General features: G+C 31.9%; 2 protein-coding genes across 6 annotated transcripts in view; both read left to right on the top strand.

Moving 5' to 3' along the window:
* Positions 1 to 1,081: 1,081 nt before the first annotated feature.
* On the top strand, positions 1,082 to 10,942 carry LOC106687713 (uncharacterized). Of its 2 annotated transcripts, XM_014431745.2 has the most exons (4): positions 1,082 to 1,235; positions 5,107 to 5,292; positions 9,979 to 10,095; positions 10,192 to 10,942. In XM_014431745.2, the coding sequence occupies exons 1-4, from the start codon at positions 1,131 to 1,133 to the stop codon at positions 10,507 to 10,509; spliced, it is 726 nt and encodes a 241-aa protein (XP_014287231.1). In that variant the 5' UTR covers positions 1,082 to 1,130; the 3' UTR covers positions 10,510 to 10,942. The 2 variants fall into 2 exon arrangements, with proteins under 2 accessions (XP_014287231.1, XP_014287230.1); XM_014431744.2 differs by lacking the exons at positions 1,082 to 1,235; positions 5,107 to 5,292 and adding an exon at positions 5,515 to 7,870.
* Positions 10,943 to 12,370: 1,428 nt separating this feature from the next.
* The window catches only part of LOC106687712 (uncharacterized), a 17,107-nt gene continuing 6,720 nt past the window's right edge, over positions 12,371 to 22,757 (top strand). For 2 of the 4 annotated variants that reach the window (XR_010842652.1, XM_067044652.1), the window contains exons 1-6: positions 12,528 to 12,601; positions 12,684 to 12,758; positions 15,688 to 15,832; positions 15,956 to 16,166; positions 16,679 to 16,741; positions 20,461 to 20,577. Coding sequence is in view for 3 of the 4 variants with exons in the window: in XM_067044652.1 (XP_066900753.1) it covers positions 12,543 to 12,601; positions 12,684 to 12,758; positions 15,688 to 15,832; positions 15,956 to 16,166; positions 16,679 to 16,741; positions 20,461 to 20,577 (670 nt within the window). In the remaining variant the exon portion in view is untranslated. The other 2 variants (XM_014431741.3, XM_067044653.1) reach the window with 2 other exon arrangements.

The following is a 22,757-nucleotide window of genomic DNA, read 5'->3' as shown; positions in this document are numbered from 1 at the left end:
TTTCGTTTCCCTTGTATTTCAGTTTTTTTTTGGTTGTCCCTAGGTGTTTTTTTTTTCATCTGCGATGGTCTGTGGTGGGAGTGGGGTGTTGGTCTGCTGAGCTGTTGCCCTTTGGTAAACTTGTTTCTTTTCATTTTTGTTTGTGTGTTGTTGTTTTAGCTTGGTTTCTTTTTTTTATGAACCTGTTTTTTCCTTTTTTTCTCGGCTTTTTTCTTTTTAAATTATTTCTTTTTTTTCACTTTTCTTTGTTGATTTCAGGTCTTCCTTTGTGGTAATGATATTTCATGTTTTTCTTATTTGCTCGGAACCCGGTTTTACTATCATTTTGATTTACCTGCTTGTAACTTTGTATAATTATGTATGTAGTAGATTGGTAATAATAGAAGATAAAATATAATATTATGGAGGTAAGAATTTACAAAATAAATCATTTACTTTTTTTCCACATCACATAATGAATATTTTTTTATTTACTTGAAAAGTATCTGTTTTTAATATTTTTATCAGTTATTTTGTATAATTCTTACCTCTTTAATATTATATTTTATCTTCAATTATTACCAATTAAATACTATCAACTTAATTTATTGTTATGTATATTTCCAAGTTTGTTTAGTCTTATTTTCATGTTTCTCTGAGTTATGGTTGCTATCTCATTTTCAGCCCTAATGAAGAACTGAAATTTAGTTTGGAACTTTGTCACAAATAAATAAGTTGTGTTTATTTGTGTATTTGGCTGACCGCACCCCCAACCATCTCTCCTCATAAAATCATTTTTATTTTGGAAGTCAGTGTTTAGCAGCCATCGAAATTTGATGGCTCCCATATTAGAATTATATTGACCTTTTTAAGTATAAATATAGGAGATGATCATTAGTTTAATTGAGATCTCAATTTACAAAAATTACCATTTTCCTTGTTGCCAGAATAAATAGTGATAATGTACTCTTCAAGATTGGTTTTTTAAGAAATAGATTGTTGTACTGCAAAAGTTTGAGATATATCTTATAGGTTAATTTTTTTTTTTACTATTGAGTAAACTATTGTAATCTGAAAATAGTTTTTATTTATTTAAGATGGTTGGCTGCTGTGCCTATGGCTGCTCAAATAGCTTTGAAAAGGGTTTTAGTATGAAACGGTTTCCAAGCAATTCAGAACGGAGGAATATTTGGATTGAAAAAGTTAAAAAAAACAGAGAAAATTGGACTCCAACAAATGCTTCTCGTTTATGTGAGGTATCTGCATGAATATTACTATATGGTTGATAAATTTATTTTCCCAAATTTTAGATAATTTTATAGTGTTTAATTATTATACAATACTTTATTAGATTTTTGTTAATTTTATTGTATCCCCTTCCTATCCTTTCGGCCATTTTTACCCAGTTTTATCTTTACTTATTCTGTTTCTGGATTAAAATTCTAAACTCCTGCATCTCCAAGATACTTCTCCAGTCATTCTTCCTTTATTCCCTAAATTGAAGTTAGGTGGACTCATGTATATGAGGTCAATAAAATGCTGCTAGTTTTCTATAACTACCAGGGCCCTGTTTCATAATGAAAGCTAATAGTATTAGTTCATAGTACAAGTATAGAAACAACATGGTAATTGCACTAATACTTTTTTTTTTCATTATATGGAGGACTATTAGTGGCATTACACGAGTTAAAAAGTACTAAAATACAAGTTACTGTTGTACAAGTCAGTGTAATTGTATTAAGTTAAATCGACAAGACTAATAGTATTAGTTTGTACTTTATTATGAAACAGGGCCCAGCTGTGGAAACTTTTCCATCAGATTGTTAAGTCCAGATTCCTAGATAAATTGGCTCTTAGTGCCTCACAAGAAGTACTTGGTAAGACTGCCATGGAGACCCATAATGCTGCTATGTGCTCTCTTTCTGGGTAGGCATTCACCTTGGATTCTATCCCTTAATGGTGTCCTCATGTAATATTGCATCCAATCTATTTGAAATTTCTGCAATTCCAACCTGATGATTTTCCCAATGTCCTTCCCAAGTCTTCCCTTTTAAACTTAAATTTCTAATTTTCTCGCTGGTTGAAGTCAATGGGTAATCTTACTACTATAACCTACACTGCTGCATGAGACACTATTCTATAGGCTTTTCTGACCTGCAGCAGAGGTATTCTTACTGTTGAAGCCAACCTGTTGTGATAAATTTCTTTTGCTGTTGTTATAAATTTTGATAGCCTGTGGAAGAAGCATACCTCATCACACCCAGCCCTAGTCCTGGGTTCTTAATTATCATTGTTGTTGTATATCTGAGGCCTCAAAAGGTGCCACCTATTCAACTAAGCCAAATCATTGCTTAGACAATCCTAATTTTCAGGTTCTGTCTTCTACTCAACCTTATACCAAGGCAGATCACTATCTTACATTGACGAATCCTCAGACCCTGGTTGTCTGAGTTTATATGGCGTGCTTTTATAAAGGATTTTATAAAGGCTTGAGTTTTATTTCTGGACATTGTCACATTCACATAGTTGGCATGTCCTGCTTCCTTTGAGATCACTAAAGCCTCCAAATTGTCCTCATAGGTCATGCAAGGACTGCTCTTTAGCTTGCAGCACATCAAAGACCTACTTCTTTTAAGTTTGATTTAACATCCTTTTTGATCCATAGGAACATCATTTTTTTTATTGAAGCTTTCTTTTCATTATAAATCCCTTTTATTTCAACTCGTCTTTCTTGGGGTTAGCTTTGGAGCTTAACTGGAGATTACAATTATACTGATTATAGACCGGTAGAATTCAAATTTTCCAGAACTTTCTCATCACAGGATCATTCCTCAATAAATGGGATACTGTTTCTTAAGAATACTGTATCTACATTGTCAAGTCCTATAGCATGCCTGGTTTTTTGCCTGTCCACTATATTTTACTAGTCCTAAATGTACTATGCAGAGCCCAAGTCCCACCATGGATGGGTATATGTTATGATATCTAATATCTCTTTTTAATTGTTCTGAGATTAGGATGTGTTGTGTTAAGGAAAATGTTGGCTATTTCTTCCAATGTGGTTTCCTGAAAATCTTCATACTTCAGCTCTGTAATAGTTTGTAAGGGCTTCAATTTATTTAGGGCCTCTCCCTATGGAATAACCCAAGGATTTTGCAGATTCCACTTTATGAATTCTTTCCAACAATCCCTTTTCTATGACATATATACCCCTTGTATCGGTACACTTTAGCCTTATACTTGTATTCATTATGAAGCCTCTATTAAATATCTCAAATCTAGACCCCTGGTACATCTGCCAGATCATCTTTCTTTACTTTAAAGCAGTCAAGACTGGTTCCACTATGATCCAATGAGGAATAGCCTTATAATGGTTTCACCTGTTGGTGTTCCCATAGAGGTTGGAGTGACTACTATTTCCTTTTGTAACCACCTCCATTTCTCTGGAGGGTCTGGCTGTTTGCTGTACCTGTCTGGTCATTACACCATTATTTGGTTCTTCTCTTACATTCTTGTCACAGATTTTTCCACTATATTGGATACCAGGCTATCACCTGATGAAGTTATTGTTGGGACCACAGCCTGGTTGTCAAAAGGACTGGTAGGGCCAAGGACTCACAGAGTTGACTCACGGCTACAGTAACAGAATAAATAACTATCTGTCACAGCCAGATTCAAACCTGGTTCCTTACACATTACCCCACTCCCCTTAACTAACAGCTACATATCATAGTTTAATATAATTACCCATTCTGCTATTCATTTACCTTACTTCAAGGCCTTGCTATCTGTTTCTGGTATTCATATTTTGTAGCAGGATACTGTAAACCAGAATAAACAAAATTAAAATCTGGCCTAGTGGGAGAATACTGTTAAATACTGATAAAATGTTATCATCAAGACCACGGTTAAAAGTTTTGAAAAGAGGACTAAAAAAAAAGTAAATAAACGCTTCACAATACTCATCAAAATCTGGTTATTGATTCAATTAGACGCGAATACAAATTTTACTACCCATAGACTCGGAACCACATGTACAAACGTAAAAATGTTTGTGAAAATTTATAGAAACATAATTTGTTTATGTTTATTTTTCTAGGAGGTCAGAAAAAAATTATATAGAAACATAAGCTCCAAGTAAGTTAAGTTTTAGTGAATTTCCCAAACCATTGTTCTGTCCTACAAATAAGTTTAGGGCAGGTCGAGCACAGATCTTGGTATTTTAGTTCAATTTATTTGAATAAGTTCTTGAGAACAACAATTAGTTTACGATCACGGACATTTCAATGGTACATGAGACACTTAAACGTTTTATGAAATGTAGCTCACTATTATAAATAACCTTGATAGCTCATTTTAAGTACTTACTTCCTAAGTTCACGCCACCTTACAATGGAGGCGTGGCTAATACTTTAGTAAATTAAGAGCAAATAGAAGTCTTAGCTAGGTTTCTCTTCTGTAGCAAGAACCGGAACGGCTCATTGTTTGAAGATACGCTGATTTCACTTCCTAAAAAATCAAAATTTCGAGCTACAAAAATTCATGCCTTCTTCTTAGTGCCATAGTACGCTGTGTAGGAGTACCATTAATTCGTTTAAAAAATGAGAAAGTGAAGAAAAAACGTCTGGACGTACGGTTTTTATTATATTTATTTTTACTGACTACAATAAATAATGAGGCGTATTTGGTAATGTAACCCTCATGAAATAACTGACTAAATCAGTTAATGATTTGAAACAAACAATTAATTTTAGATAGAAGACGATTTTTTAAAATCTAAGTGTCTTACCGTCGGACAGGCGAGGAAGTGAAAAAATAATCTTTTTTAATTTTTTATTTAATAATTATAAGTCTATTTTTGGAGGTATGCTATATACTCCTCAGTAGAACAAAAGGAGTGGATTGGTTCCAATTTTTTCCAATCACTGGCTCTCATGTTAAAGGTAGATAATGAAACAGACCTACGAATTAAACATTTTTAGATCAACTCACTGCAGAAGTGCGGAGATACCCCATTGATTCCAGCCATATTGTTTTTACCCTTTATTTCCTTCCAACTAAGGTTTTATGTACATTTAAATGTTAATAAAAAATAAACAACCATTCAGTTTCATCCACTCCTTTTAGGCTCATTTCGCACCAGAGATGCTTGAACGAAATCGAGCTGATGGGAAACATATGTTGAGATGGAATGCAATTCCCACCATTTTTCGCCGTAAACCTGAGAAAAAAACAAAGGAATCTCCTACAAAAAGGTCTTCAGAAAAGGAAAACAGTGAATCACCAGAAGAACAATCAGTTCCGGCAGTTGATGTAAGTTAATGAAAAAGTTCTCTCTCAACTTTAGTTCAATGTGATATTAATTTCGTTGCTCTAATCTTTGTCTTGTTCACTTTTTATATCCCATACCCTAGGTAGGGAACGTACCCCCCTAAAACCGCCCTCTATAAAAAAAATTGACCTCATCTCACTGCATTTTGTGTAAAATCCACCATTTTGTTAGATATACATATAGTTGACCTGACCGTATAACTTAAATATAAGATGGTCAGGGTAGAGGTCAAAAAGAACAAATAGTTTGAACTATTTTATGTCCGACGTTTCGACCCCCTTTGCACGGCTTCATCATGGATGTTCAAAGCGATAGGTTAAACAGACAATGTCTAATATCTATTTCTGAGCTTTGGACAGCTCCCCTGGAAAGTGGGGCAAAACGTCGGACATTAAGTAGTTCAAAACTATTTATTCTTATTTATTTATTATTATACTTTTTGACCGCAACCCTGACTATCTTCTTACATTTTGTTAGATGTTCTGAATAGAGCTATTGTCAACTATGTTAGCTTAAATGCAATATATGCAATGTATTGCTGATTTGTGGAAATTGCATTCTCATTTACCAGTATTTACCCAAAATATTTATGAATATTGAATATATTTGTATTTGGTACTCGCATATGATTACGAGTAACAATTCCACTTGTATTCGTACACACTAGCGAATACAAACACTACTCGGTACGTGTGATCATGTGGAAATAAGAACTTAAATTTGCATAGCATTATTATTTTTATAATAATAACATGTATGTTAAAACAGCTGTTTGTAGAATTAGTCCCGTTGTCTGTAAAGTTTACGGTATGGTTACAGCAATGTGTGTTTGTAGAATGTCCTGTGTGATGTATGTTAAGTTTTCGCTTATTAAAGCCATTATTATCTGGTTTATAATTCTGTCTAGACTCACCACAAATCATTAATCATAACTACGTCCAGTGTTTGCATTTCTTGTAGATGAACTTATTAAGAGAGCTCACGGAGGAAGCCATTTTTTATTTGAGTGATAACTTAATTGCAAAAAAATTACACACTTTTTATGAGACTAGGACGTTATCATTATTAATTAGAAAAATCGTTGAGTTCTCGAATTGAGGTGAAAATCATTGGAAAAAATATTAGAGACCCTTTCTAAATATAACTACCTCAATCCATTTTAACAATTAAAACACCAAATCTTCAACAAATTTTCAAATAGGTAATTTATATTTCAAACTTACCTCAGTGTTAGTAGTGTTTTGTTTCTATTTAATAAAAAGTGCTTACTTTTGTGGGCGAACAATTTTTACAGATATCGGTTCCAGTACCCGATTCATGCTTTACATCATCAGTAAATTTATTTATTTTTACCGTCACACTTTTGGCAGGAAGATACCGATATAAAAAAAAATAGTTCAATTACTTTTTCTTTTTGACCATTCCATCACGAGATATTATCCAAAACTGGGGTGAACAAACATGACTTTTGTCGTATGTTTTTTTCCCCTTATTGTATCTTATGAAAATTTCATTTCGTGGAAATTCTCCTTTTTCTGTATATACACATATTTATTGGGTACATAATTAATTGTTGTATTGTAACGTTTACAATTTGTCTTTTGATAATAAAATCAATTTAATGAAATTAGTACCGAACCATCTAGGTAACCAAATCTTACGACTGATAAAATTTCATCAAAATCGGAGGATTAAAGGTAGTTAAGTATTAAGTCGAGGTTTATATTACTATTCAATTGTGTTATTTTAATAATTAAATGGTTATCTTTATAAATGTTTATTATACAATTCCAAACTTTATTTTTTTTATTTAAACCCTGCCTAATGTCACTTTACTTAATAATTAAATAATTAATTAGTTTAGAGGGTAATCCACACTACTACCACTGGAGACAAGTTACATAAATTGTACAAAATAAAGCTTCAAAAAATATATTTAAAAGGTCAGGTAAAACTGCATTGAGTGATATATAAACTATGATCTCATTACTCCAGCAGTTCCAAGTTATCAGAGCACTAGTTTAAAACTACCAGAACAAAATAAGACGAGGAATAACAGGAACTTTACAGTTACAGCGAAGGGAAAACTGAGGGGTATTTCTCGAGAGTATGTTGGTAGTAGTGCTCGAGACTGCTCTCTAGGCCGGCGAGATTGCAGTCTATGCTGGCACGTTTAGCATAGAGTTTGACAGGTTTATCTATTTCCTCATTGTAAAGATGAAAAATAGCCATAAGGTATGGAGCAAGCGTGATATCTTGCAGCTCATTGACAAATATAGACAGAACGAGGTGTTGTGGAACACAAGACTACCAGAGTACAAGAACAGAACTCTCAAGCAAGAAGGGCTTAAGGAACTTGCCCTATTCTTCGAGACTCCAATAAGCGAGATCCAGCGGAAGCTTCACAACCTGAGGTGCCAACTGAATAGTGAAGTAAAGAAGTTGAGGAGGAGGAGTGACTGTGCTAGCGTTGGGGACCTCAAGAGTTCTTGGGAGTATTTCGATCATTTGGTCTTTCTCTTATCAGCAAGCTCTATAGAGGATCAAATGGAAGGAATCGTGAGTAACCACTATCTATTAGATAACGCCATATCTGCCCTAAATAATAATAAATACATGATATATTTATACAGTTGCATCATTTCTTTAACATTTTTTTAAAATCTATTTATGTATTCTATTTTCCATTTCTTCCTCAAACGATGCCAAATATAACGTTAAGAATGGAAAAAAAAATTGTGGTAAATGAAAAAGAAAAGGTTGTATATATCGTATATTGTCTGCTTATTTATTTTTATTACATATGTGTTCGCCAAGATTTGTCACCAAACCCTATGTGGATAATATTTTAATTAGAACAAGATTAACTTATTAAATCTAACTTCTGAAACATAGAAGTGAAATTTACATCAAGTAGAGGGAAAAAATACGTAAAGTTGTATAAAGTAAAAAAAATTTCTGAGATATAGAAAAAAAAAAACAGTGATTTTGTCTGTATATTTATTTTTCACAAGCATTCATATTTTTCTGCCCCTTTACTTCAAAACGTATTTATTATTATTTTAACAAATGGTGAAATTATGGAAAACGGAACAGATACAAATCAAGATTTACTAAGTATCAACTAAGTCAAATAGATTGTTATTATTAATCATCTGATGTTGAAACACTTGACTACACTTGTTTATTAACGTAGTCTTAAATAATAAACAAAAAAAAAATATTGTTACTTATAATATCGATCAAAAATAAATAATTCATAAAATATATATGGAAAAATTCCAAACGGCTCTTCCTTGCTGGCGATAAATGTACAAAATAAGATTTTGATCTGGTTCTCTCATTATCAACTAACAGATTTGCTCGGAGATAAAAATTTGAGTACCTGTCTTGTGAATCTGAGTGAATCTGTTCCTACCTAAGTTTTTAGGTAATCATCAAAAATGATTAGGAAATCATATAAAATGTTTAACAGATAAAATGTGTTATTTTTCCTTTCTAAAATATAATTTTCGTCGATCCTATTCCGAAAGACGTGTCCCTGTCTGAAACTTCTTGACCTTTTCTAAATTTTGGTAACTATAGTCGTGATGACCTCAAGATATTAAAAAAAAAAAAAAATCTTTCCTGCATGATCAATCAAAATCCTATTCATTCTTTAACAATACTTCCAGTAAATCAAAATCTATCTCAAGTTTATTTGATTTGTGTTATTTATTCATTTACTGCTCACTGTGATATATTTGTTTTGGCGTAAATTTTGTCATAACTTCTCTTCATGAAGAAGTGTATTAAACATCAAACATAACATCAGTATGAATCAGACTCGAATTATTAATTTATTTTTACATATACTCACTCCCTAAGAGTCATTAGCAAAATTACATCGACTTTTCTTCTAAAAGCATCATCAACAGTTAAGACAAGAAAAAATAAATTGAAACACCACACAACACACATAGATAGTAAGAAAAAAGAATATGTGTTGGTTTGTCTTGGGTCGAAGAACTGTTCTATTTATTGAATATTTTTTTAGACTTGATGAGAGTTATGCTATCTTTTGTTTGCATTTTTTTTTTTTTGTATCTTGTTTTTTTTTTCTTAATTTGCGAAGCGTTGGCTTGTCGGTTACAGTTTATATTTTTGTTTTTTAATTTAGAAATTTGTTTATCGAATCACCTAGTTATATCATAACAATAATTTTTATTATTTTTTGGTTTTTTATATTCTTTCTATGATAAAATTTCATTTATAATGTATTATTATATTATTTATGATAAAATAGTTGTAATGTTTTGTTAATCATAATATAATATTTTATTATCTATATTTTAGTTTTTTAACGTTGAAGTATTTTATCTTCGGAGGAGCAGTATGATATTCGCCAAAATTAATTCACGAAATATTAATTTTTCATTTTTGGAAAAAACATTGCTTTTATGAGAACTGTAAATTGATGAGATTGATCTTTGTAACTGCTGCGAACACCATTTCTTTTGAATTATAGAGGTGTGAGTGCAGAGGGAAGGGAAGAGGATGAAATAGCTCATTTAAATAAAATAACCCTTTAAAAAAATTACATAAAATTTTAGAAAAATACTTTATTCTGAGGTTTGTATATCAAAAATATCCAGAAAAATTGCAGATATATTTGTTTTGTTTTTTAGGATTTATCTGAGCATTTAGAAACTATGATAGAGGGTGAGAGCTCATCTTACTTCAATTCAGAGGAATATGAACAATATCAAATCTCTGATTCAAAAAATGCCCCCCTTGGAATTAAGGTGTTTTTTTTAATTTTTGATTTTACACCTTACATTACTTTATATTGGAGTATTATATCTATTGATGCTAATTATATTGCTAATGTTATTGTTTAGGCAGAACCTGAACTAAATGCAGATGGTTTACAAGATGACTACGGGAAGGAATTACTTGCAGGCTGCAGTCGATTGAAAGAGATTTCGTTTGATGTTCGAACAAAAGTGAAAAGAGAATTAAGAGCGGATGAAAATGAAGAAATGTATAACGGTCCGTCTATCAAGAAGACAAAGCTCCAAGAAATTAGGGATGACAGTCAAATATTTGGTGACTTTGTTGCTGCTGAACTACGTAATCTTAAAAGTGAAACTAACAGAAAAAAATTAAAAAGGATTATTCTTAGAGGGGTTCTTGAAGTATCGGAATCAGAGGATTAAGGGATCATATTACGAGAAAGTAAATATGTATTATAAACATTGGTTATTCATATATTTGTTTACCCCAGTCAACTGATACTTAATTGTTCGGTTTATCGGAATAAATTTACTGATATTGTAAATAGCTCGTAATAAAAGATTATCAATTTTATAATTGGAGTTTAAAAAGATGTAGAAGTAAAACATTATTTTTAAGACTTAAATTTAACTATACTTTCTTTTCTCCATTTCTTTGTGCAAAAAATGTTAATTGTAAATTATTCAATTTAACTAAAAAAATGTAAATTATTATCTCGTACCTGGCTATGTGTAGCTATGTATTTAGGTGTATATTTCATGTAAAATATTGGCTAAAACCACTCGTTTGCTTATGTTAATTCATTAAGCTAAGTTATTTAATGAAATTTAAAATAAAAAATATGAATTTTCTTGAGATCTTATCAATTATGTTGGCCTATTATGCACTACTGGCCGAGTACAAGCGAGATCTAATCCAGACCTTTCAAGAATTTGGCCGTACAACCGGTGGTCCGCGGACCACATGTGGGTCGCGAGAGGCTCAGCACATTGGAAGGATCCGTTAACACATATTTTTAGAGGTTTTATTGTTGAATTTTTACTTTTCCTAACATTTTAGTGTTGGCTGAAAAGTTTTAACAGTTAAATGCACCAATAAATTTCTGCAAAATCAGTGCTGCCGATGTGGGAAGTTCTACCTTACCGGGTAACAAGCAATAAAATGGCTATACATTATATGTACAGTGCTAATGCAGAGTCGCACTGGTCCTTCAACTAGTTTTTTTTAGTTAATCCTTAGATACTTTTTCTATTGCTAACGAGCTATATTTTCCCTTAGATATTGAACTTAAAATACATAGGCGTACCTAGACCTTTTGGAGACCATGATATATTTACTTTTGGGACCCGGAATAGATTTATTTTTGAGGCCCAGGACTGATACAATTTTAAATTCTTGGACAAATATATAAGAACAATATTTTCCACCTGTTGTAATTACATCTTGTGATACAGTACCTGTCACAACCGTAAGTTTAATAAATAATGTTATGACTTCAACTTTCAAACCACTACACCCTGGGAGTGGCTGCGACTATTGTTGCAATAACTGAATCTGTACGATATTTCATTCTGTTTATATTTTCTTTCTTCTTTTTTATACTTATTGGTTATCTTGTTCTGTTCATAGCCCTGATTAAGGCTAGAAACTATAGTCGAAACGTTGGCACAATGAAATAAGTTACAACAACTTATTTGTGTTTCATTTTGACCGCACCCCCAACCATCTTCTCCTCCTACAGTCATCCACGGTCAATTATCTCTCATAATTATGTACGATATTTCATTTTCAAGGCGTATACATGTGATTGTTAGCGTCCCTAATGCTTTACTACTAATACTACTTTTTTCAGCCAAGACTCCCATTGGAGCCTACACTGCCTAACCATGGTTGGGAGTCAAAGTTTTTCATTTTGTGGGACCGCCACTCAATGAATAAAGTTAACGCCCCAGGCCGGATTTGAACCGGCGCCACCAATAGACATTAAATTGGTAAGACTGTGTTTTAACAACTGAGCTACGGGCGGCCCTACTAATTCCAATTGTATTATTGTCTATCCAGCCAGGACTAGTGCGAAAGTATTATCATGACTGTAACAATCATACAGTAGCAGTTATAACGTTATATAGATCAATATAACGTTGTTTCACTTGAAAATATCCCATTTTCCTTACTTATAATGAACCCATAGGTTTTTATATGTGCAAAATATAACAATCACCATGATGGCACATAAGATATTTTCTTGTTACGACGATAACACGATTTAAAACTAAAATAACAGATGTAATTAAGGCCAATAAAACAAGTAATTTAGTTTTACCTGTTATTTATGAAGTGTATAAATAGTATCCATTGTAGAAGAGCTTAGGGTCCATGATATGAACATTTTCTTCTTCATTTTGGCGGTATTTCCTTATTTTAAGTAAGTTAGAAATGATCAGTAATACAAATCATGCAAAAAGTTCGACCCGATAGACTTTTCGAACTTTTGCATGGGAATAGCAAACTGCGGTATAAATCATTATGCCCTTCAATGCAAACAAACAACGGAATATAACTCGAGGTTATAGTACAATGAATAATTTATTTTCAGGTTAATTTTATCGAATACTAACATATCGGACACTCTCGAAGCTGTAACCAAGGAAGATCATTTGTGGACTGTGAAGTAAGATTTTAAGAATATTATTATTTACAAATTTCATATTACTATTTATCAATCGCAATGGAAAATAAACAGTAACATCTTATTTTTAAAAAATGACTTGACATCCATACATTTTTAAATTTTTATTTTGACATTCTCATGTTTCAACTTATTATAGATCGTTTTATGTAAATCTGGCGTTAGATATTAGAAGTAGTTTTTTCAATTTTTCTGTTCACTATTCTACAATGATACTTTTTATGAAACAGCTGCCATGTTCCTCTCTTGTGAGATGAATAGTGAAAAGAATCAACTTCCTGTCATAAATTAACATTTGTTTTGGTTGATATCTTCAAAATATCTCTAATGTGCACTTTCTCAAAGATTAAATACACTTTTTGCTCAGTCTATCTATCTATCTACATATGTGGGTGATTCTCGAATAAAAGTTCAATAATGCCCTCCCTCTTTAAAATTCCAAGGCAGATATGAGCTCAAGTCACACTTTTTAGTAATAAATTTCAAATTTGAATTACCATGAAGAGACGATAATGACAATCCATTTAGGTACCAACATAGGGCTATCAAATCCACCAGAAGTGTGTCAATTCGTTGTCTCCTTGGAAGTGGTTAATTATTTTTGGATTGATTATTGAAGTTAAATCTTGGATAGTGATTTCCCTGGGCATGACTTTTAGTGGAACAGAGGACAATTAGATTGACTTAATGAGGTGAAGATAGTTGACCGTAGACATGTAAGAGAAGATGGGAGAGAGGGGGAGGTGCAGTCAGTAGAAAAAACACAAATAAACAAAAGAATATTTATTTGTGCCGACGTTTCGACCTGGTTTTTAGGTCTTCATCAGGGTTACTCATCCCTATACATACCCACGATATAATTACACATTTTATTACCTTTTGGGCTCTCATAATTTTACATTTAACACTTTTTATGTCTTTACTCTCTTATTAACTATTTTATCTCAACAATCTTTTTTGACCGTTAGATTTCTGTTTATCTAACGTCTTTTGTTGACCTGCACTCTAGTGACATTTCCTGCAATTTAAAACAGTTTAGCTAGAATTTCTCCCTAAAACTGAGTTGATTCTCTCTTATCTTTTATCTCTTATTTTCTTCATTCCCTATTCTCCATATTTCTTCTTCTTTCTAAAACATTGTTTTCTACATACGCTCCCTTAAAATATTCGTTTTACATATCCACTATATATTGATACATTGTATTACCTTTTGGGCTTTCATAATTTTACATTTTAACACTTTTTATGGTTTGTACTCTCGATAACTCTCTTATTTACAATTATATCCCCACGAACTTTTGACCATTGGTTTTCCTTTTAAATAACGACTTTTGTTGACCAGCACTCTTGCGATTGTTTCTTTAAGTTTTTGTAGTGTCGATCGTGAATTAATTTTTGGCCGATAGGTAGGACAGCTTTTGGCTCCTCTCATCTGTCCCAGCTGCTACTAAACATTTTAGTTTACCTATCACCATTGGGTGAACTGAAAGCATGAATGGATATAAGAATTGCAGTCAGTTTGATTAATTGATAAAAGTGATAGATTCGCACATTTTCAAAGGACATTACGTTATGCTCTTTAGTGACAACAAATGTTAAGCATAAGAAAAGAACATTGTTTGATTTTCAAATTTTCTGTTTAGAACATTTTTTTTTCTATTTTTAATAGATAATACAGATCACAGAATCAAATTAGTAAAATGACTTTGTAATTGTATCATAGGACTCCACTTTTAAAATAAATAAGTTAGGAACATATTTGAAATGTGAAGTCTTTTATAGGACTATCTCTATTAGGACTATTATTAGGTCTATCTCCTGCTCAAACTTTTCTCTTGAGAGCCCTGACAACAAATGTTATTAATGCAGTTGAACTTGAATACGGCACAACTTTAAGGAACGACAGATAACTTTAACAGAAATATTTCGAAATGTTCACATTTGAGACACAAACAGGTGCCACTATAAAGTATTTATTACTTTTAATTTTCATTAATTTTATTTTTTTAATGGAACAAAAGCCTTTTGAGTAGAGCAACTCTCGTCATTTTCGTCCTTTCTTAAAAAAATGTCAAGGTTCCATTCAATATTTACGTTAAAAGGATCTGTTTCATCTTGGTGTTATGTTTGGGGTATGGGAAGATAGACTCCATTTTGGTCAATAGTTAATAATGTTTCATGGGAGCTCCTCTAATTCATCAGACAAACTGTTTTAGTCTCTAACAGTCAATGAATAACAGCATTCTGCTGGTTTATGGGTGGTCAGCGTATACAAAAACTTTTTTTTTTAACTCACCTACTTAATAGGGTGTTTTCTGACAATGTTTCAGCTTTTTAAACAGAATTGAGACCTCCTTGTGATTTGACTTACTTGCTGAATCGGTGTAATATATTTTTTTCCATACCAGAGTCCATTTTGTTAAAGCAGCCTTTTTTTTTTCTTCTATTTTGTTAACTCTTTTTTGAGTTTTAAATCTAATCCTTAATATAACCTTCTTACTAGCTGGTTTTCTGATGACTACTGGTATAATGACAATTCAAAATGGGAACTAGATGTGAGGAAGTGTGATTTACATTGTAATTTGAATCTTTCTGGATGTTATTACCCCAAAAGTTTTAGATTATTTCTAATTACACACACGACACAGCACATGAATTTTTTTACTTAAACCATACAAGATATTCCTCATATAAGGGGTAATATTCTTTCACCCCTATCACTAATAAATCGATTTCTGAAAAAGAAAGTTCGGGTGTATAGCATGCAGAACAATGAGGCATTGCAAAAATTTGCTCAAAAATGAGGACTTAAGAATTCATCGCACAGAACAAGCCGAATCCCTCTTAATCTTCTAGTTAAGATTAAATAAATGTACCCATTCTAGTTCTCATTAATGAAAGTTTCCATCAGGAGAGTTGTCATTCCACTCTTGGATGTTGGAGTGCTATGGGCAGAAGATAAATTAATAAGAACAAAAAGAAACCCTAATAAACTATCTAAGAATTCTGCGGGATTTATGAATAGCATTATACAACAAACGAAAAACGGAAATCAGGTAAAACTAACTCAAATTGATAAATATTTGTGCTACTGTAAGGCCAGTTTATAAATATACACACTTCTGCAACAATAGTAAGTATTATGTGCAGAACAAAAAAAAAATATATATTTTGTAAAGACAGATTCCAGTGATACTTTCGTTGATTCATTGGTCTCTTTGATGTCGAAATCTGATCCTGCTCTCTTGTTAAAACTTCAAAAAAGGATAGAAGAATTTGAACAAACTCGATCCAACAAAGTCTACAGAAACTTCAGGCCAGAAAAGCAGAGACCTCTCATTCAGTTCTTTAATGTAACAAAGATTTCAGTATCATCGGAAGATGATGATGGTAAGCCCCATATTATTTAATAGTAGAATTATTTCAACCGAGACATTTGACTGACAATTAAATGTCTTCAAAAATATTTAATACCTAGCTATTATTAATGTATTAATTTTAAACTTATTATTTTCTATCATATTTGTATTTTCATAAACTGAAGGCATACAATACCAAATGGAACATTATCCGAAAAATTAAGAAGGAATTTTTTCATGCCAACAAAACTAAGAAACAAGCTCCAAAACATTTTAAATATCACATAAAACTGTTAATTAATTATTTATAGTTATTGTTTTTAATAATTTTTATTTTTGGATGTTGTAAAATCTTGTTCACACCTGGTATGAAAATCCTCACTTTTTTCCTTTCCTTTACTTGTAATTTGTATCATCAAGGTAAAGGTGATTTACTTATTATTGATTATTTATTTAGAAATCAAAGTAGAGAACAAGATTTTTTTTTTAGTTCAATTACTTATTAATTAATTATATTATTGTTTCTGTTTTTCTGTGTCCCAGATAAAACAAAAAATGCTGAAGGTAGTGTATCGTCTAAGAATGAAGATCAAATAGTTAAAACAGGTATAATCTAGTCAAATTACAGAAATCTAAATATAATTTAGACTATTGCTTTGGGATTTTACGCTATCATGTGCTCCAATTAGAACAAAAATCGTGGGTTATCCTACAGTTTACAAACCTATTCTAGAAAGGACGTAATTTATTAAATAATTACTATTTTTACTATTATTTGTAATTTATTTGCTTTTGTTTAGAGCAGTGTTCCGCGGAGCTCTGGGTACCACATATTTTGTGAGGACTTTTCATTAGAACTATGTTTATTATTTGTCATTTCTGAAGTTAGAGTTTTAGATGAAAAGTTTTAATTGGCAAATGCAAAATAAAAGCTCCTCGAAAATGCACGTTTGAGGAACCTAATTTTAAAATATTTTCTAGGGACGAATTCAATATAAGAGTGGGGGTGGTCTGCACATGGTTCAGTTTCTGGCTTAGTTTGAGAACCACTATGTATATAAGTAATTATGCATTGAATAAGTATCATTATCAATTTTGATTCTACATAACATTTAGAACAAGTTTAAAGGATTCTTACTTTTTAATGTTGAATTTTATAAATTAGAGATTAATTGTAGTTAAATATTTTATACTTAAAATATATTTAATTGGACACCAAGACCGACAGAAAGGTTGCAAAACAATGTAGCTTGATATCATTTCTTATTCTGAAATACTATTCGCTATTGGTAAATGTTCTAAAGCCTGGGAAGCTAATCTAATAATAAGATTTTGGGGATAGGTTCCTTTATGCAATTTTTTGTATTACTATCTCCATGCAATATTAACTTGAACTCGTTTTAAGTTGATATTTTATGCTGAATCCACACGTTTGCCATTTGCCTTAAATCCAAGACTTGAACAAACGCTTGGTAAACAAATGAAGCAACAAACTTTAGTAAACACACGCCTGCTTTGTTCTTTTGGCTTTGGTCGGATATTACATCAGCTTTACTCTATTTTCATTATAAAAAGGAATAAAATAAAGATAAGTGAAAGGAAACATAAATATCAGCAAATTAAGTGGGAGATGATGAAAATTCATATAAATTGTGTACTACATACCATATAAACCCGACTTTCATTCTAGATTTGTTATCAAATACTTGTTAATTTAATCACCCAAACATATATCTAATAAAAAATAAAGTGTTTACGTTAATTTACACCAAATCAATAGACTTTAAATTTTCCAATATACAATCTTAAACTGAAGTTAATTATTGAATTCAAAGGTTGTGGAAATAATTAAAACACACAGAGCACAAATATATATCTGTAGGCAGTTATAAAAAAGGCGAAATGAACATAAAGGTGTGGATGCAAGGAAATGACATTTGGGGTAGCTAAGTTGTGTATATTTCATAAAATTATGCCAGCTTCATTATTAAAAAAATCCTAACTTTCCATTAAATATGGGTCAAATTGGACAAACCTTTTTCGAAACATAATTTAGCCAAAAATAAGTTTTCCCGTGGGTTAGCAAAAGTAATGGAGGGAATCTGATAAATTTCAATCATTGATCGATTCAGTCAGTTTATGTTGACCATCTAGATGCCAGCTTGCACAATACCTAACAATTTCGTCAGAAGCGGATTCGACAAATTATGCCTGAACACAAATTTGACAACAATCAAATAAAGTAACCAAATTTTTTTTTTTTTCAAAACCCCTACAAAATTTTAATGGCGTGTTTATAAACAATGTACTTTCTCCTTTTACTGTAGAACATCTACATTCTAAGGAGTATTTTGGAGTATATTATTTTTTGTTGTCAGTATTAATAGAAGTGTATAATGTGTTGGGGCACACAATATTTCTGAATTTAACAAACTTAAATCTAATAAAAACTTAATCCTAATACTACGTGACCTTACGTAGTGTGTTGCCAACGCACCGGAAGGGGGGCAGGTATTAACGTGTTGAATAAAAGATTTGTACAGTACTGAAGTGAATCGAAAAATTTGATGTGTCGTCGCTTGATGAACTCCGGTACAGTTGGCAGCTCGAACAATTGATGCAGCTCCGGTGGCCTCTTCCTCCTCCACGATGTTGTGCGTACGATTTTCCTCAACATCGAATCCTGAAAAGTTTAAAGAAGGCGCTGGGTTCCATCTGATATGTGGGTAAACAATGGTGCCCCATATAGTAGTGCTGGTCTCAGAATACTTTTGTATATCTGCAGCTTCAATCTCAATGAGAGACGATATGACTTTCGTCTTACTGTTCTCGCCTTCTGATATAAATGGGCAGAGAGCTTAAGATGACGGTCTAGCTTTACACCCAAATATACGATAGAGTTGGAAGGTGAGCTCACCGTATTATTCACATGGAGAGTCTTCGGCAGTCTTGATCTCTTGTGCGCGAACACAACACAGTCCGTTTTGGCTGCATTGACTGAGATGTTCAAGTAGCCCATCTTTTGTAGAATCTCTTAGCATACTGCTTCAGCCTGATGTAGAGCTGTCTCGGCGTTCATACTGCTGCTGTAGATGGCAATGTCTTCTTGTAGTTCTTGATAACTACATCAGCAGTATAAATTAAAAACAAGACTGGCGAGAGGTACATCAGCAGTATAAATTGAAAACAAGAGTGGCGAGAGGACTGCTCCTTGAGGCAATCCGCAAGTCAGTGGGATAGATGTTGAGTGTTCTTCACTAACCCGTACAGCGACGGTCCTGGTGTTTAGAAATGAGGCGATCACACTGTAGAGCTGTTCCGGGCACTCTAGGTCCACGAGCTTACGACATAGAATACCGTGAGACACGGAGTTGAATGCCTTTGTGCAGTCGATGGATATCATGGCCGTTGCCTCATTTCCGTTGAAGGTGGTATTTACCTCAGTCTGGAGTTTCATTAGGTGATGCTCTATGCTGAGGCGAGCTTGGAAGCCGGTCTGTTCAAAAGGAGTTACGGAGTGTTCATCGCAGAATTCCCGAAGGTAATTAAGAATGATCTTTTCGTAAACCTTGCCGAGATGAGGCAACAGACTGATGGGCCTGTAGTGATCTGCCTCCATTCCAAACTTATTCGGCTTGAGGAGAGGAAACAAGATCCAAATTTGTTCCTATATGTCAAAAACTTAGAATGTGAATGAATATTTTCGAATCTGAGAATAATTTGTTTTTCCATTCCTCCTTGAACACAAATTATGCGGACCTTTCCCAGCGAGAAAGCAAAAGAATTAATAATAAAATGACTGACTTCAAATAGGTAACCCAAGTCTTCATTAATTATTAAAAATTGAAGATTGATTGACTAGAGAAACAGATTGATTCTATTATTAGGATGATAATGATCTACAAAAATCTGGTGGATTTGAGGTTGGACTGGGTTCCTAGCTTCTTAGATTATATGAACTTAAAAGTATTGGAAAGGTTCTGGGTCAATTAATCGGCTAGTACTAGGATGTGTGTTCATTGCCAAAGTGTAGGAGAATTACAAAAACATGTGATCCTCAGAAAGAGAAGAGACTAGGAGGATGAAGAGGTGGTTATGAGACCACAAAATAGGGATGGGGAAGATAACAGTTATCCCAGGCCTGAGTATACTAAGGATATGAGACCAATCCACAAAGAAATAATCTCTGTTCTGATGCTAACAGCATCAATTATTAAAAAAAAATTTTTAATTTATTCGCAATCCAAAATCATTTTTGACCAGAACTAAGTTGTTTTTATGTTTATTTATCAATATTTTTAACTGACAATTTTATTTCAAACTAGCTACTCCAACCCCTCACCAGAAGGAATCTCAATCAACGATTACCTCAGAGTCCAGCTCAATGGCTGTGTCGCACAGTGTGTCCAGGCTGGTTGAAAAAAGCCTAAATCATGACTTGGGTAATTAATCCTTAAATTCATCAGTTTTCAATTATCATAGTTTTTAGAATGTCATCCTGGGTCTGATGTATATTTTATAAAAAGTCTAAAACGAGAGAATTCTCAAAACTTGTAATTTTTCAAAAAGTAATATAATTTTAGTTATACTAAACTATCAGAAGTATCTAAAAAAGTTCTCCCACACTATTATTCATTAAAATTAATCTCAAATATTTTAAACCAATTAAAAGGGATTTGGAAACCAAAGAAAACAATTATCTTTTTGCAGTCCCTCATTTATTTTTCAGAAATATATGGTGTTATAAAAGATATATTTGTTTAAATAAAAAATATTTAAATGTCATCATAATAAGCTACTTTATTAGGGTCAAGAGTATAATATGAAAAATAGATTTATGAAGAACATTGTATTAAAAAGATGGACTAATTACCTAATGTAATTGGAACAAAACATCTGTGTTTTTATTGCTGTAAGCTCTAGAGATGATGCAGGTTCTTATGCATCTATCATATTAAAATCAATTTTGAAAAAGTAAGGTTTAGCTTATGATAATGTAACTAGCCATAAAACAATATTTTTCATTTTGCTCATTATCCAATTTGATTGAACAAAAGCATTAACTGATGATTAGTTACTGAGAATCAGATATTCTCCTTTCAATAACTGTACAGAGCTAGTGGACCATTCAAAGAAAAATAGATCAAACTGTATAACCATGTGCAACAGATATCTTTCTTCCTAGCATAATACAATTGTTGTCTGCTAGTGTAAGTAGAAAAAAATTTTTTTTTGGTCCAAGACATACCCAATTTCTTTTTCCTTTTTTTTAATTATTGAGAGACTAATATCAAAATTAACAAGTTGTATATGTATAAAAGTATCACTATTAATATGTACATAAGCGTATATATACACATATCTATACACACACTTATATACAATATATATTTCCAAAATATACAATTATTTTCAGGAGTACTGAATTATTATTGATTTCAAATCCAGACTAGTTTATTACAGTGACTATATCTGTTGGATAGATTTCAATTAAGTTTTTTTTTTTTAAGTCATGGTGGCCAAGCACATTAAGCATCACCTTAACATTCTCCAGACAGAAGCAGTGCTGGTTTAAATTTGGGGTAGGTTGCAATTTATTGAACCATGGGATGAATCTTAGCCTTCTCACTGTGGCTAGAAAAGTAGAATAGGTTGTGAACCTATAGTAACTGTAGGATAACCCATCCTTTCTGCTCTAGTTGTAAGAAAGGACACTAAACACAAATATAAAATATATTATTCAATTAAAATAAATTACATTCATAAATTCCCAACACAAATTTTTAATAATTTCAAATGCCCAATGTATCAGCCAACCTGATCATCATCAAGGACAATCTATTAAATAACAGCTTTTATTATAAAATTATTATTTGCAATTTTATAAAATATTATTAACTAAAAATTAGCTTAAGTTAAACTATAATTTCACACCCTCACATCAGGCTATTCGGCCAAGGTCTAATATCCTATAATTAAAATTAATCTATGAAATAACAAACCAATAAGAGAATCATATTTATTTATTAATTAATTTGCTTTGTTTGGTTTAATTACCTATTTTGTCACTTATTTATTTAAATTATTATCAGGTCAGGCATATTGTTAAAAATCCTATCAAACGTAATTATCTCAAAAAATTTAACCATATTAATCACAAATTAATTTTGCTTAAAATGTATGCATAATGTTAGTTCAAATTTCTTGTATCTGATCTAAAATTAACTGTATAATTAATATTTTCTGATATATAAATGGCCTCAACATTTTCCTTTTGAAAGTATTATTTTTTTATGCATAATTATTCTTTTTTCAAAATCAAAACTATGTTTATTTTTTAGTACAAGTTATACCAGTTTATTTGGCTCCTTCTACTTATTTATTATATCATTAATATATTGATACATTCTATCTATACAATTGTTTAGTTTCATCTATATATATTGCAGGACAATGTAGACATGGAATTTTATATATCAATCCTGACTGATTTTTTGTTTCTATTTTGTTCTGTAACTTAATACAGTAATTTTAATTTTATTTTTAGGTCTGTACCATAAAGAGTATTTGTCAACCTCATATTCTTTAAATAGCCCTTTTTATAATTAAAAAATGTAATTAA

This window comes from Halyomorpha halys, unplaced genomic scaffold, assembly GCF_000696795.3.
Source record: "Halyomorpha halys isolate HHAL.00 unplaced genomic scaffold, Hhal_1.1 Scaffold999.1, whole genome shotgun sequence".
Taxonomy (NCBI): Eukaryota; Metazoa; Arthropoda; class Insecta; order Hemiptera; family Pentatomidae; genus Halyomorpha; species Halyomorpha halys.
Note: the sequence above shows the minus strand (reverse complement) of the source record. Positions and strands in the feature narration are given on the sequence as shown.

Coding starts and splice junctions, on each gene's coding strand:
- LOC106687713 (XM_014431744.2), top strand. CDS start 7,529: ATGAAAAATAGCCATAAGGTATGGAGCAAGCGTGATATCTTGCAGCTC. Junction 7,871..9,978: donor AGGATCAAATGGAAGGAATC/GTGAGTAACCAC, acceptor TTTGTTTTTTAG/GATTTATCTGAGCATTTAGA. Junction 10,096..10,191: donor ATGCCCCCCTTGGAATTAAG/GTGTTTTTTTTA, acceptor GTTATTGTTTAG/GCAGAACCTGAACTAAATGC.